Here is a 16,282-nt window from a genome sequence, read left to right as displayed (position 1 = left end):
AGTCAGAGTCTAAACACAGTTATTAAAGTTACAGTCAGAGTCTAAACACAGTTATTAAAGTTACAGTCAGAGTCTAAACACAGTAATTAAAGTTACAGTCAGAGTCTAAACACAGTAATTAAAGGTACAGTCAGAGTCTAAACACAGTTATTAAAGTTACAGTCCGAGTCTAAACACAGTAATTAAAGGTACAGTCCGAGTCTAAACACAGTAATTAAAGGTACAGTCAGAGTCTAAACACAGTTATTAAAGTTACAGTCAGAGTCTAAACACAGTAATTAAAAGGTACAGTCAGAGTCTAAACACAGTAATTAAAAGGTACAGTCAGAGTCTAAACACAGTTATTAAAGTTACAGTCAGAGTCTAAACACAGTTACTAAAGTTACAGTCAGAGTCTAAACACAGTAATTAAAAGGTACAGTCAGAGTCTAAACACAGTTATTAAAGGTACAGTCAGAGTCTAAACACAGTTATTAAAGGTACAGTTAGAGTCTAAACACAGTTATTAAAGTTACAGTCAGAGTCTAAACACAGTTATTAAAGTTACAGTCAGAGTCTAAACACAGTAATTAAAGGTACAGTCAGAGTCTAAACACAGTTATTAAAGTTACAGTCAGAGTCTAAACACAGTTATTAAAGTTACAGTCAGAGTCTAAACACAGTAATTAAAGGTACAGTCAGAGTCTAAACACAGTTATTAAAAGGTACAGTCAGAGTCTAAACACAGTTATTAAAGTTACAGTCAGAGTCTAAACACAGTTATTAAAGTTACAGTCCGAGTCTAAACACAGTCATTAAAGTTACAGTCTGAGTCTAAACACAGTAATTAAAGTTACAGTCAGAGTCTAAACACAGTTATTAAAGTTACAGTCTGAGTCTAAACACAGTTATTAAAGTTACAGTCAGAGTCTAAACACAGTTATTAAAGGTACAGTCAGAGTCTAAACACGGTTATTAAAGTTACAGTCAGAGTCTAAACACGGTTATTAAAGTTACAGTCTGAGTCTAAACACGGTTACTAAAGTTACAGTCAGAGTCTAAACACAGTTATTAAAGGTACAGTCAGAGTCTAAACACAGTTATTAAAGTTACAGTCAGAGTCTAAACACAGTTATTAAAGGTACAGTCAGAGTCTAAACACAGTTATTAAAGTTACAGTCAGACTCTAAACACAGTTATTAAAGGTACAGTCAGAGTCTAAACACAGTAATTAAAGGTACAGTCAGAGTCTAAACACGGTTATTAAAGTTACAGTCTAAGTATAAACACGGTTATTAAAGGTACAGTCAGAGTCTAAACACGGTTATTAAAGGTACAGTCAGAGTCTAAACACAGTTATTAAAGGTACAGTCAGAGTCTAAACACGGTTATTAAAGTTACAGTCAGAGTCTAAACACGGTTATTAAAGTTACAGTCTGAGTCTAAACACGGTTACTAAAGTTACAGTCAGAGTCTAAACACAGTTATTAAAGGTACAGTCAGAGTCTAAACACAGTTATTAAAGTTACAGTCAGAGTCTAAACACAGTTATTAAAGGTACAGTCAGAGTCTAAACACAGTTATTAAAGGTATAGTTAGAGTCTAAACACAGTAATTAAAAGTTACAGTCAGAGTCTAAACATGGTTATTAAAGTTACAGTCTGAGTCTAAACACAGTTACTAAAGTTACAGTCCGAGTCTAAACACAGTTATTAAAGGTACAGTCAGAGTCTAAACACAGTTATTAAAGTTACAGTCAGAGTCTAAACACAGTTATTAAAGTTACAGTCAGAGTCTAAACACAGTAATTAAAGTTACAGTCAGAGTCTAAACACAGTAATTAAAGGTACAGTCAGAGTCTAAACACAGTTATTAAAGTTACAGTCCGAGTCTAAACACAGTAATTAAAGGTACAGTCCGAGTCTAAACACAGTAATTAAAGGTACAGTCAGAGTCTAAACACAGTTATTAAAGTTACAGTCAGAGTCTAAACACAGTAATTAAAAGGTACAGTCAGAGTCTAAACACAGTAATTAAAAGGTACAGTCAGAGTCTAAACACAGTTATTAAAGTTACAGTCAGAGTCTAAACACAGTTACTAAAGTTACAGTCAGAGTCTAAACACAGTAATTAAAAGGTACAGTCAGAGTCTAAACACAGTTATTAAAGGTACAGTCAGAGTCTAAACACAGTTATTAAAGGTACAGTTAGAGTCTAAACACAGTTATTAAAGTTACAGTCAGAGTCTAAACACAGTTATTAAAGTTACAGTCAGAGTCTAAACACAGTAATTAAAGGTACAGTCAGAGTCTAAACACAGTTATTAAAGTTACAGTCAGAGTCTAAACACAGTTATTAAAGTTACAGTCAGAGTCTAAACACAGTAATTAAAGGTACAGTCAGAGTCTAAACACAGTTATTAAAAGGTACAGTCAGAGTCTAAACACAGTTATTAAAGTTACAGTCAGAGTCTAAACACAGTTATTAAAGTTACAGTCCGAGTCTAAACACAGTCATTAAAGTTACAGTCTGAGTCTAAACACAGTAATTAAAGTTACAGTCAGAGTCTAAACACAGTTATTAAAGTTACAGTCTGAGTCTAAACACAGTTATTAAAGTTACAGTCAGAGTCTAAACACAGTTATTAAAAGGTACAGTCAGAGTCTACACACAGTTATTAAAGGTACAGTCAGAGTCTAAACACAGTTATTAAAGGTACAGTCAAAGCCTAAACACAGCTGTTAAAGATACAAATCAAAAACAAACACAAATGGAACAGTCCAAACAGAACCATTAAAGATACAGTCAGTGTCTAAACACTGATTAAAAATACAGTCAGTGTCTAAACACTGATTAAAAATACAGTCAGTGTCTAAAGCCTGTGGGTGGTGCTGTACCTCTGCGAGTGGTATGACAAGGGTACACTGGCCTTCCAGCCGGCTGCAGAAGGCCATGTAGTTGTCAGTGGTGTAGAGTTTTCCGGGCGTGTGGCAGCGAGCGTGAGGCGTCCACATCGAGCAGCTCATCATTTCTTGTAAATTTTCTGAGCGTGGCAATCCAAACAGAGAGAGAACGTACTGCCGTAGAGCCTGCTTCTCCAGGACCCTGACACACACATTCACACATACACACACACACACTCACGTGATTGTGTGCACTTGTGTTTGTACTGCCTCTCCCACAGTGGCTGTTGTTAAGTCAGACAATATTTCAACACCGACATGTCAAAAAACTTTTAGTTAACAAGGCTCGCCACAGATAAAATGCTGTGTGCATTGAAACGTGTGCATTTTACATACATTTTGGGAACCACAATAACATATTTAAGATTAATACTTTGTAAATAGTTACGTAATGTATTTATTTTTTTGCCATGAGATTAGTTATTAATGTGTGCGTTATTAAACTGGGTGTTATTAACAAGTGCATCATTATTTTGGTGTTATTAATGTGTGTGTTAGTGTGTGTGTCATTATTTTATTAACATTACCGTTTGGTGATATTGGTGGCCAGCTGCAGACTCTTGTCCACCTCGAATCCCCCGCTGTCCAGCAGGCGCCGCAGTGCAATGTCTGCCAGCTGACTCATCACCGTCATCACCTCCTCCACGTTCAGAAACATGGAAAAATCCCGTTGTCTCTGACGCGTTCGAACACGGATCACATCCGTCATTAGTCCCAGAGACGTCCGCTCCAAACCCGTCACCTCCACCCACGGCACCAGCAGCTTCACTGCACCGAAACAAACATTAGGAACATCAAAACTTGGGGTTCAGGATATTCTGGCTCTAAGTTAGATCCTCAGTGATGTCACAGCCATCCGTTAGCAGGAGTCCAGAAGGTCCAACCTGGCCTCGCTCCATCTAGGTGTGCTTGGGGAAATCTATTTATATTTTTAAATATAAATTTAAAGTGCCATCAACCATAATGAGTTAATGCATGTTATTAATCTGGAAATTAATCTTTTAATGCAAATGAATCATTTTACAAAATTTGGTCACAAATTCCTCCCATAATTCACTAGTTTTACAGGGTCTAGTGATGTATCACTGGTTTTATTAAGCAATGTAAACACAGTGTCTCTGTTGTTGAGTTCAAAGTGAAGATTACATAATTTTTATGCTGAAATATGGATTAAATTGCATAAATCTCACATTTACCATCTCTCTCTCTCTCTGAAGTATTTTGTTTTGTGCCTCACTTCATCCACACATTTCTGATGAATATGTTGTATATGGAGGTGTGTTAGTGTCTGACCTGTGAGCTGCACGCTGCAGTTTTCTTAATTAAACTAATGTCCGTGCTTCATTTCGTGTTTGATGTTAACTCTCTCCGTGAAACATTTACTAAACAAATTGAGATTCTCATACAAATATCATACAAACGACTCTAAAAAATGATAAATAAAAATGACCACTTTACACATTTTTATTTGTTTTATCTCACTTCTAAAAAACAAAGAAATACTAATATTTTAAATTGCATTTAATCACAATTAATCAAAGTGTGTTGTTCTGAATAACTTGATTACAATTTTTAAATCGACTGACACCTCTATTTTAAAAAAATCATTGCCAGTTACTACTCCGTCGTCTCACTCCCCTCACCCTCTTTCCCAAGCAGGAAGGAGTAGAAGGCGAGGTGGTTGATGGAGAGGTAGAGCCAGCCTTGTCGGGGCACTCTTCCTTTCCAGCAGCAGCAGGAGAAATGAGCCACAAGTTTCTCCTGATGCGGGAGACCGAACCTCTGCTCAAACCTGGCCAGAACCTCCCTGAACCGGGCCGGGTCATCCTCCAGAGCCGCCTGGCCACACAGAACCTCCTCCGCTATCAGCCCCTGAAAATACACACACATTCAGACATAAATATTCATATAATATTATAAACACACTTTACATAATAGATCAAGCCGTCCGAGGCGGAGGGTCCTGGGTAGGGGAGGATAAACCTCCCTCTCCTCATCTCTGTGGTGCTAGCTAGCACTGGCATCTCTCAGCTGATGTGACAGATCTGTGCAGTTTGGGTTCTCCGCCGATGTGTTGAAGCAGGATCAGCTGAGGACAGTGTGAGTTTGACTGGAATCTGAGTGTTAATGTGTTACGGACAGTGTGATGTTGATGAGAGGTGATTGGAGTGACTAAAAGCATTTCATCAATATTTAATCACAGCTGGAGTGTGAAAGCACCTTGACTTTTCCTTGCACAAAGCTGGCAGCATCCTGTTTGTTCTCAAAAACGGACATATACGGCAACAAATTCTGATCCAACCACTTCCAGTGCTTTTGCACCTCCTCAACTGTGGCTCCTAAAAACAAACATAAACAGATGGTATAAAATACATAGGTTCCCTCTGCAGGACACTTTATAAGCTCCACCTACCTCATTTACATTTATGAATAATTTATCAAATCCTTCTTACATCATTCATCACTGTTCAGTTTCTGTTGTCCCGATATTATTGGCATGATGGACCACTCAAAACACACCAGACCATACATCATAACACAGAGAGCATTTTGAAAGCATGATATCTGCCTCCAGCACAGTGTGAATTCGAACAGCTCGACTCAACAGCTGCATTTAAATCTAACACTAAATATGTTATATACAATAAAACATATCGTCACTGTTTATTTCCTGTTTATATCACTGTTTATCGATCCCCGTTTGTACACACGGGCAATTCGAAGGGCTTCAAACAGAACTGTATAGAAATATTAATGCATTAAAATAAATATTGCAATAGAAAACTAAAATGAATATAATATAATAAATAAACCTAAGCTGTAGTGTAATATAAAGTCCAATAAACACAAGGAGAAGAAGACTTACCACTGGCAATGACCCAGCTGACCTGTGATGCTGGAACTTGCAGAAGAATCCGGAAAGGAGCCACTCGAGCGTTAGAGTCCAGCACAGTGTCCAGTGCCCCCACCAGCAAACCTGCACACAGGTCATATCACTTACAACAGGCCGAGAGCAGCAGTGCAGTGGTTAAACTCAGCTTAACCTCCTTCTTTCCTCAACACCACAGTGTCTCTACAGCTGAGAAACCATTCAGTTTCCCACGATAAACTCTTCAGGACGAGTTTAACAGCATTCCACACAGAACTGAGCAACTCTGAATACACACTGCAGCTCAAATGTTTATTTTCTTCAGCTGTATCAGTATAATGGTTGGTAACACACATTTATTCGACGTATTTATGTTCTGAATGATCATTTCCTCTCATTAAAACGGCCAGTGTATTCTGAATAAAATGTACAACAGTTTCTTTAAGGTGTCCAGAGCTTTTAGACTGACTGGTGGAAGCACGTGTGTTAGGACCAGTCAGAACAGTGAAATTAAATGTTAGCCTTAGCCATTAGCTGTACATATTACCTTCATGAAATAGGTGTGTAATGTCTAACACACACGGGTGATGGCGAAACCATGTCTCTCAACTCCAGAGAGGAAAACAACTGGCAGCTGTGGCCTAATGGTTAGAAAAAAGGGCTCAGGACTGAAAGGTTGAAAGCAGTTAAAGACCAGTTGAAGTAAAAACTCTACTACATTCATTGACAATTAGCTCAGAGCTAGAATAATGTCACCCAGTTTATGATCTGATAAAAACACCGCTTCTCGTCATAGCCTCTTCTGCCAAAGTAAAGATAACGTCATCTCCCTGCTCAACCAGCAATCAATCCATGTGGGCTTCCATTCAGGAGGTAAACAAAAGTCTTGCTAATAAAACTATGGCCAAGCAGAAAAAAATGAAAATGCTACAGACAAGACTTTGTTGAATGAATGATCCCCTGGGGTCTCTCTCTCTCTCTCTCTCTCTCTCTCTCTCAGAAGCTAATAGGAGTCACGCCGTTTCGGTCACGCCACACAAAACGCTCATGTGCCTTTTTCAATTAGATGTTTCCTCTTTGTGGAGTGACTTGAGGTTTGAAATATCAGCACGAAGCAGAGAGGGCTCCTTACTGAAGAGTGATGAGAACAGAAAGCCTTGTTTCTCTAATAGAAACACAGATGCCTCTCAGTTACAGAGCTAATTACATTCTTGAGAGATAAGTGCCCTAATGACGGCGCCAATTACATCTGTGATGGGCCAGAAAAGAGAGAAGAGACACAGACAGAAACAAAGGCAATAGCGACACAGCTAAAAACCTCACCTAAAAACACAGCCACATCAAACTAATATATACTTTATTTACATCAAATTAATTCAGCATGAAGTAAACAAGCAGCACAGAAAAGTTTGGTCTAAAGCTGAGCTTCCAGTACGGGTGGGCGATACGGCCCTAAAATAATATCATGATATTTCAGAGTATTTTGGTGATAACGATATTTTTGGCGATATGAATAAAACACTGAAAAATACTTGTATTCATTTCAAGAACTGACTATTAAAACAAATTAAATATTATATTAAATATGCTTAATATATATTAAAGGCTTCTTTCGTTTCTAACATAATACCATGGTTTATTGTGCATCTGATATTTTGTAACCAAACCACTAAAGTCACTCCCTTTTTTTTAGAGCAATTTCCTCCGCCTCAGAGCCACCTTCCACTGTACTTCACTGTGCCTCATGTAAAGTCAGGCCAGTGACTCACGTAAAGAAACATCAAGTGACTCACGTAAAGAAAGTATGCCATATTGTGTGTAACTGCATGACATCATTATGTAAACAAGCCAGAATTTCACATTTATCACAATATTGATGTTTTTATCTGTTTTGATGGAAACCCCCAGAAACTGTATATGAACATGTCACATCTCTTTCTTTCTGGATTAAAGTGAAGAAAGAACCATGAACCAAGCTCAAAGGCCCTGAAGATGCTGTGGCTATTTAAATTGAAACGTTAAAGCACTGTTCACGGGTCATTCACAGACAGCAAAATTATAACATGCTCATTCAGATTTGTGCTGCATGTGCTGATATATTCACTGCTCATGCTCAGATTTTTACTACTTCCCCTCTCAGTGAGTGTTGTCAACTCTGCAGTTGTAAAATGGCTGGGAAAAGCTTGTCACGGTTTTCATTCAGGATTTTTTAAAAACTGTTTTGATTTTATGTTATGTACATACTTCAATCCATAATCAAAACTGAAATGTATTTACAGCTCAACAAACATTACAATATAAACAGTTTAAACACTAGCACAGGTCCAAAACACAGAAATCTGCACCTTCGACGAACATCTGTAATGTCCATACGTTTATTTCTTAACCAAATGTAAAATGAAAATTGTTTTGTTGAATAAACCTCTGCAACTTTGATAAAACATTATTTACTCCAATGTTGTCTGTAAAATTGTTTTTTTTAGTTTTGCACTAGAGCTATGTAGCTATAACAGGAGGTTATCTACAACATCTAAGATCATGTAAAATGCCTGCACAAATATTTTAGCTGTGTAACAATGTGATACAGTGATACATTTAGCTACTTAAAAAGGTTTCTAAAAAAAACACACGTGCAGATTAATATCTGCACTCATTGCAGAAAAACCAGCCCTATTTCTTGGGCTCGGCACACAGACGACTTGAAACAGTCAAATCCTGATCCATATCTGCCCTTGGGAAATTGTAAATATTTGCAAATTAAAGCCAGTTAAAGCATCTGCTCCAGGCTCCTGAAGCAGGAATAATCCTAGGTGTCTCCGGTTCTGTTCAGATGGGTTGCAGAGAAGATGACAGCACCTTAGACCTGTTTGGCAGGAAGAAGAAAAAGAGGAAGAAGGAGAAGGAGAATGAGTAGGAAAAGGGGAAGGAGAGATAGAGAAGAGTTCCTGTTTGAGCAGGACACAGCCCTGTGTACACAACACAGCAACAAGAGTTTAGACACATATGTGTCTGATATTTGAACATTACTCTGAGAGAGAGAGAGAGAGAGAGAGAGAGAGAGAGAGAGAAAGAAGAATAAAAAACAAATGCAAAGAGAGGTTTTATTTTTAAATATTACATTTTTTTCTACCAAAGCAAATTCTAATATTTTTCTGTCACTAGATAAAGAGGGAATGTGTGTGTGTGTGTGTGAGAGAGAGAGAGAGAGAAATGCACAGTTGTCTCTAGTGTAATTTTACACTGTTGCTTTGCTTTGTCATGGAGAACTGCATGGAGTTGGCTGGAATGCGCCACAGACAAAAGTCTCAAATTTCCCTTGAAAAAAAGAGTTGAAAATCCTTGTGAATAATTTCAGCATGTTAAAATTAAGAGAAGAGACTGGGGGGAAAAAAAAAAAATATATATATATATATATATATATATATATATAAAAACAAACAATCTTCTTTGGCATATTTAGCATCAAACCGCTTCAATGGAGCTAATGATGCTAATATTGCTAACTGTTATTATGTTGCTGTAAAGCACACATCACATGTCTTAAATTTTATTAATGTGCTCCATAATTTCAAATAGACTTTCTTATACACCATACACCTGTTTTTTAACTACATATCTTTAGATAACCTTCTTAGTGAAAGTAAACACAAAACCTGTTTGGGATTACGTAACTTCACAGTTTAGCAAAGGTGGCCAAATACATTTACTTTTGTGTGAAGCTAAAACTAACAAGTAAATAAATGTATGCTCACATTAAATCTAAGTGGATTGTGGTTCTGACACTATCTTATATCTATTCAATACAAACAGGCGTATAACAGTGTCAGAACTATCATAAGATTTTTTAACCACTACATTAATAGCCTAATACTAACGGTTGTACATTGCTATATTTGGGGTAAAACCTAACACAAATACCTATTCAAACACAAAGGCAATAATAAAGTTAATGTAAGAAGTTTATCAGCCAGCTTTAATATCCCGATGGTCATGATAAGTTTAAGATAAACTCATTCTTAATGGAACGACTTTCATGGAGGCAAGCGTAAATGAAATGCTTGACTGAATGCTATCTTAAATAAATAAACTCGCTCACTGACAAACAGCTGCAAGTTTCCCCTTCAGCTGCTGAGAGAGACAGAAAGAGGAAGACAGAAAAACGAGTCCTGGGTTAAAAATAACATGACGGCTTTCACTCACAGCAGTTCGCCATTTTAGCTTTGATTGGTTCATCATAATCTCTGAATAAGGGTCCTTAACAATTATTATTTTACAGACTTTCAAGATTTTATGTCCGCTTTCATAAGACAGCACAACAAAACCGTTATCAAACTGTATAATTGTATTATTTGTATTCACATAGTATACCAAAAACAATATTTTCATAGTCTGCTCAGAAGCTGTGTTGATATGTCATTGTAGCTCTGTCATTCAAATGCAAATTTAAATGGCTTTCACAATTATATCTTGAATTATAGAAAGAAAATAATAATAATAATTTAAAAAAAACTAACCACACTGGACAGTCCTCATGGGAGAACTACTGACAATCCAATGAGCAGCTAACTAACAAAAGTGAGAACAGAATCAGAGCAAGTGACTACAATCTCAGAGTGGTAGAATTATTAAATGAATGTATAAAATATGACATATTAACTCATTTGCTGGGTATTAAGCTTGTTCTGCAATGTTCTGAAAACAACACTCAATCTTACAAAATTCCAGCTTAAAAATAATTTAACGCTGATCTGGAGAATCTTAATAAAGATGTGTCCTTATAACCAGAAATAACTGTCCAAACAAGACTCATCTAAAAAATCTAAGCTACAAAATCACTGCTAACTCCAGTAAATTAATCATCATGGCGCCAACCAAAATATCACTCCTGCATCTATCTAGACCCTCTTTCAAGCCAGAGACATAAAAGTCTCACTAATAAAACTAAATGCATGACTTTTGCCTTTACTGGAAGCTAACATTCATAGCTTTCATTCACTGGTCAATCATAAGCTAACACGGCCAATTACAGGAGTAAACGAGTAAATAAGTCACTCGCTGAGGGGAATGCAACCCACTTCTTCACACAGTATTTCTTCACACTGCTTTACCCACATCCTCCTTTATAAGGTTTGCAATATTTAAACAGCTTCAGCAAATCACCCCTTAACCAAATATACATGATCTCTACCGAATTTTTCTTAGCTTTTTCAAAACCGTTCTACTGAAAGTATCAGGGTCAATCTACTCAAACACTCTACAACCCAACAGGAAGAAAGACCAAAGTCCTCATAGGAAACAGTACATTTGTACAAGACCAGACTCTCATCTTTGAATAGAGAGAGGACCTTTAGACTAAAAACTGAAAGCCACAGTGATGCTTCAATAACAGGCTTAAAAATCACCAGAAAAATCTGCCTAGGTATGCATAAATGATTCTTGTTTTGGCTCCAATAATGTGGGGTAAACACATTTGTCTTGTTGTTCATCATGTTCTGGCTACTGCCCATAAACACATTTCCACAATGACAAAAGGCTTTTCCCACTTGGACCTTTCCCAGTTATCTGATTGGAGCTTATTTAGAAAAGGGAGGGACTTTCCCTGTAAACAGATGCCATTTTTAGAGTTACAAGCTTATGTCTCTGAAACATGTCTGATACAACAGCTTTAGCTTTAGAACCATACAAGCCAACTTCATGCGTTTCATTCCACCTTAAAGGGTGCCATTGTAATAGCTGCTCCATTTAAAGGAACACTAGGTACGATTTAGTATATTTGCTGCTGGGCTTCAACTGCTGTTGCTGAATGTAATACATTTTTACAGCACTGTGGTGACATCAAGGGGGAGGAAGGGGTGGTTTCCTAACCCCCCCTCACCCCCAAAGTTTCTCCAGTGCTGAGCATGAAGTGGCAACAACAGAGGCTCTATTCTCCATATTACAGTTCACCAAAGCATCACAACAATTCTGAAGTTGTAGTTTTAAGGTATGCACACCACCTACTGTTGTTTTAAGGTGGAATGAAAATTCACTGTTTAAATTCCCACAGAAACTCATTTATAACTTAAGTTGTTTAGTTTTGTAGCTCTGTCGGTCCTGAGTTTGGAGACATTTCCATTTTAAGTGATCAGAAACTGCTAAATAAATCAGTTTATTGGAATATGGAACAGGAATAGTGCATGATCCTCATTGTGGTTCATGATTTTCAACATTTGGAGGTCTCTCCATTGTCTAAAAAATTCCAGATGCCTCTGACATGAGCAGAGAGAAAGAAAGCCTAGCATACCAGACCGAGACGCTTTGTTTTTTTTTTTTACTCATTTATAGACACAGGGGCTTCATAAACAAGTTAGACCAGTCTTGAGCATGCAAACAGACGGGTGAGCAGCAAATGGTGAGGAAACATCTTCTGAATTAAAAACAATCGTGAACTACTTCTTTAAGTGATTTACGTAGTTTGTGTTTTGCTTCTGCTCAAGTTGTCATCCTTCCTCTTACAGCCCTTGTCTGTCTGGAAAGTGAGACAGCAGTAATGGACAAGAGGTCAGATTCTTTTCCAAAAACCAAACCCGTTCCCGGTGAAGGAAACTCCCGGCTGAGCAAAAACAAAGGCCTGACCAGGATGCAAGTTTTTTATTTTCCCCCCACAGTGTCCGCGAGCCCAAAAAAGAACAGCACAAAGGGCTTATGTGAACACTCTTTTCTGTTTGTAAGTGGATTATCATAAGCCTTTTGTTTGGATTAAGTGCTGTATTCTCAGAGGTGATCACACACAGCCTTCAGCAGCAGGTGGACTGCACAGAAACAAACCTTTACTCAGTTTAATAAAGGGTTTCACATGTTAGGTATCAAACTGCAAGAGTCACCATTGGCATTTGAATGTATGATTTTTAATGAACTACTCCAGAAAGTGTCTGCGCAGCCCTTTTATGTTAGTGAACTCAGGTATGTCAAGGTACATTCAAATGTGTTCTCTACAGAAAAACAGGCCAAATACAATGGGACAAAATCCAGAGCAGCTGCACATGAGCCTAAGGTCACAATATGCAAAGCCAAGAGTCTAGCAAACGGTATAACGCCACCCACCATGCAGTAGTGGGTGGCTCTTATTCTAAATGCTCTTCTGTGACAACAATGCCAGCACAGTTTTCTCAGGGCTTTCCCAGTGTTCTCAAAGTTTCCAGCTCTGAAAAAATTACAAATAGTCTTGAAACAATCTTAAGCCACTATTAACATACCACTGTAACATACCTCTACCATCTCCATCGAGGAGACAACTCCTATCACTCTATAACCTGTACTGTACAATTTAATACTCTTTAAACAGCATTTAGCACACTCCACTCTTAACTGACCCCAACTCCAACGTCTTCTAAACTCAGTGATCTGAGAAAACTGTGTTAGAACTCTGTCTCATTATTACTTTGCCACTTTGAAGCCAGTAGTTGTTGATGAGGTTGCAGTAAACATGATTTTAATGTCAATGCATTCAAATCATTCATTCATTGTCTGAATGAGCTTATTCAATTCAGGGTCACGTTGGGTCCAGAGCCTATGCGGAATCACAGGGCACAAGGCAGGAACACACCCTGGAGGGGGCGTCAGTCCTTCACAGGGCGACACACACACTCACACCTATGGACACTTTTCAGTCGCCAATCCACCTACCAATGTGTGTTTTTAGACTGTGCGAGTATACCGGAGCACCCGGAGGAAGCCCACACAGACACAGGGAGAACACATCAAACTCCTCACAGATAGTCACACGGAGCAGGACTCGAACCCACAACCTCCAGGTCCCTGGAGCTCTGTGACTGCAACACTACCTGCTGTGCCACCGTGTCGCTCCATGTCAACGCATCGTAGTACAAATAAATGAGCCTCTGTATTTGACCCATCTGTGGCAGCGAACACACACTAATACACTAGGGGCAGTGAGCGCGCACACACACACAAATAGTGCACACCCAAGCAGCAGTCAGCCATCACATCGCCCAGGGAGCTGTTGCACATTTGGTGTATTTCTCAAGGGCCTCTCAACCGTGGATGATGAGGGAGGTGACAGTACTGTTCCTTCATTCCCCCACTCTCAATTTTTCAGACAGTCCCAGGGACCTAACAGATGACCCTTTGGAGTCAAGCCTGCTTCTCTAAACTGCCCTGAAGTGTATAAGGCGGGTAAAAGTTTGGATCACTGATTAAATGATAGTAACATTGTGATTGTATGCTTTATGAAAGTGGGCACCGCTTCCCAAAGCGAGTCACAGGAATCTGTGTCAAAAGTTTGGACACCCCAGCTTAAGTGACATTAAATATATTGTTTTTATACTGACATGCACATCATTACATGTGCGTTTTGTGCAAGACAGTAGGCACATGGCTGTTATAACCACCGACTTAAATGACATTAGTTTCCACCTCATATTAGTTAATGTATGCCTCATGAACTTCACATTTACTGTAAGGTGCAACCTTCCCAAAGTCAAGCAGCAGGGTAACAACCCACCTGAGATTTTGCCCCCGGTATCTCCATGTCCTCTCCTTCTCTGGAGAATAAAATAATCGTTGGATTTCTCAGTGATCCAAAGCTTCAGAGCGTTCTTCACAGAAACCTCTTCTGGAGTCAGCCACATCTTTCCAAACGCCAGCAGCACTCGTGTCAGAGTCTCGGATAGAGGCGGTCCTGTTCCTGAAGGCTGAAGTTCAGTATCGAGGCCATAACCCAGTGAACCACAGCCCTGAGCTCCTTTCTCTCTCACCCTCCTGCTCCATGTTTTTGTTCCGTCTCCTCATTCACAGCTGCGCCGTGTTCAGGCAACACGCCCGTTTTCCGACAAGTCCCGCCCACGCCCTAAAGCAAGGCGCTGATTGGCAGGGGAAGACGCCACTCAAAACCTGGCAGCATCGATGCATTTTACATAATTTACATTAAAGAAAATAAGATAGATATACATAAGATGTTCACATAGTCCAGTTGCTTTAGCTTTTGGGCACCTGAGAAAATTATATTTATAAAAATTTGTTTGAGCAGATAGAAAGTAATGGCTCAAAAAACAATCCCTAATATTAGCATAAAACAAATAACATTATATAAAATTATTACAGTGTGCTGTTACTTTTATTTATTTATAAATATATTGTATATGTTTATACAATATATATGAATAATGTTTATACAAACAATATATGCTTATTAAGAAGGTTTATTGTTTTAAATAATCATAAGCGTCTTATTAAGACATTTGCAGAATACTGTACATATACACCAATTAGCCATGACGCTAAGACAAACTGTTTATGTTTTATAATAACTATGACCATTCCTCCTGCTGCCAACATCAACTTCAAAAACTGAGCGTCCACTCACTACAGAGCATAAATGATTTCCACGTCACCTCTCAGTGGTTTTAATGTTGTGGCTGATCGGTGTCAGCTCACTAGACCCTAGTTAAAACACTAGAGGGCAGTATGAAACGCTCTTTGACCTCCTAGCCAATCACCATGCAGTAGGGGCGGGGCGTGTCGGAAAACGGGTACGGAAAGAATGACACCGTCTGTTCCGGCACCTTCCGTATTTTTGCAGCCTGTAAACGGAAGTGTGAAAGTTGTGGAGTCAGTGTCCTGACTTCTGAATCAGTGAAATATTTCAGTTTTATGTGTTTCAGGTCAAAACCTATCCCCTGAATTCTACAAATTGAGGCTTTTAAAAACGTTTAATACCAGATCAAACCAATCAAGCATTTATTTAAATATAGAAATAAATGTAAGAATTTGAAATAACAATAAAATAAACTTGTTTCTGCACCCACCCTCCATTCTCAAAGCTCTACTGACCACACAGGAGCACTCTGTATTTCTACAATTATTGACTGTAGTAAATCTGTTGCTCTGCAAACTTTGTTAGCCCTCTTTTGCTCTGTTTTAAATGCTCAGGACACCAACAGGCCCTGATCCACTCATACCAGCACAACACATGCTAATACACCACCATCACGTCAATGTCACTGACTAAGAATGTATGCAGAGGTAGACTACAGTCTGTAATTTTAGAACTACAAAGTGCTCCTGTATGATCCGTGGAGCTGAGAGAATGGAGAGTGAGTATAAAAACAAGCAGGAGGTCATAATGTTATGGCTGACCACTGTACTTAGTTTAACTCTTTTAGCTGGTGCCATGTGCTAATCATGGAGTCACAATATTTCTGAACTAACTTGTTGAAAAAAAAGAGGCTGGCCTAAAGCCAATTTTTGTTGGTCACCCTTCTTATAGTGATCAACACACTAACATCACAGTGCATATGCTTCAAGAACCTCTGGCACCTGAACACTGGAACTGAGTCATTTTTCCAGTTTTATGTTAAAGATCAAATAAAACAAAATCAATTAAACCATTCTGCATTTCTGCATTTTATTACTTTTACATCATCATAATGCAAGCTCCCCTGTGTTTGTTTGCAACCCGGTCTCACCCCTG

General features: G+C 38.5%; 1 protein-coding gene across 1 annotated transcript in view; it reads right to left on the bottom strand.

The window, feature by feature from the left end:
• LOC136710776 (TBC1 domain family member 8) overlaps positions 1–14,580 on the bottom strand; it is a 28,276-nt gene extending 13,696 nt beyond the window's left edge. The window contains exons 1-6 of the mRNA XM_066686589.1: positions 14,315–14,580; positions 5,809–5,919; positions 5,163–5,281; positions 4,586–4,814; positions 3,470–3,710; positions 2,877–3,084 (exon numbers count right to left, since the gene is read on the bottom strand). Coding sequence (XP_066542686.1) covers positions 2,877–3,084; positions 3,470–3,710; positions 4,586–4,814; positions 5,163–5,281; positions 5,809–5,919; positions 14,315–14,441 — 1,035 coding nt within the window. The 5' untranslated portion in view covers positions 14,442–14,580. The remainder of the gene's footprint in view (positions 1–2,876; positions 3,085–3,469; positions 3,711–4,585; positions 4,815–5,162; positions 5,282–5,808; positions 5,920–14,314) is intronic.
• Positions 14,581–16,282: the final 1,702 nt, after the last annotated feature.

This window comes from Hoplias malabaricus, chromosome 12 (assembly GCF_029633855.1).
Source record: "Hoplias malabaricus isolate fHopMal1 chromosome 12, fHopMal1.hap1, whole genome shotgun sequence".
Lineage (NCBI taxonomy): Eukaryota > Metazoa > Chordata > Actinopteri > Characiformes > Erythrinidae > Hoplias > Hoplias malabaricus.
Note: the sequence above shows the minus strand (reverse complement) of the source record. Positions and strands in the feature narration are given on the sequence as shown.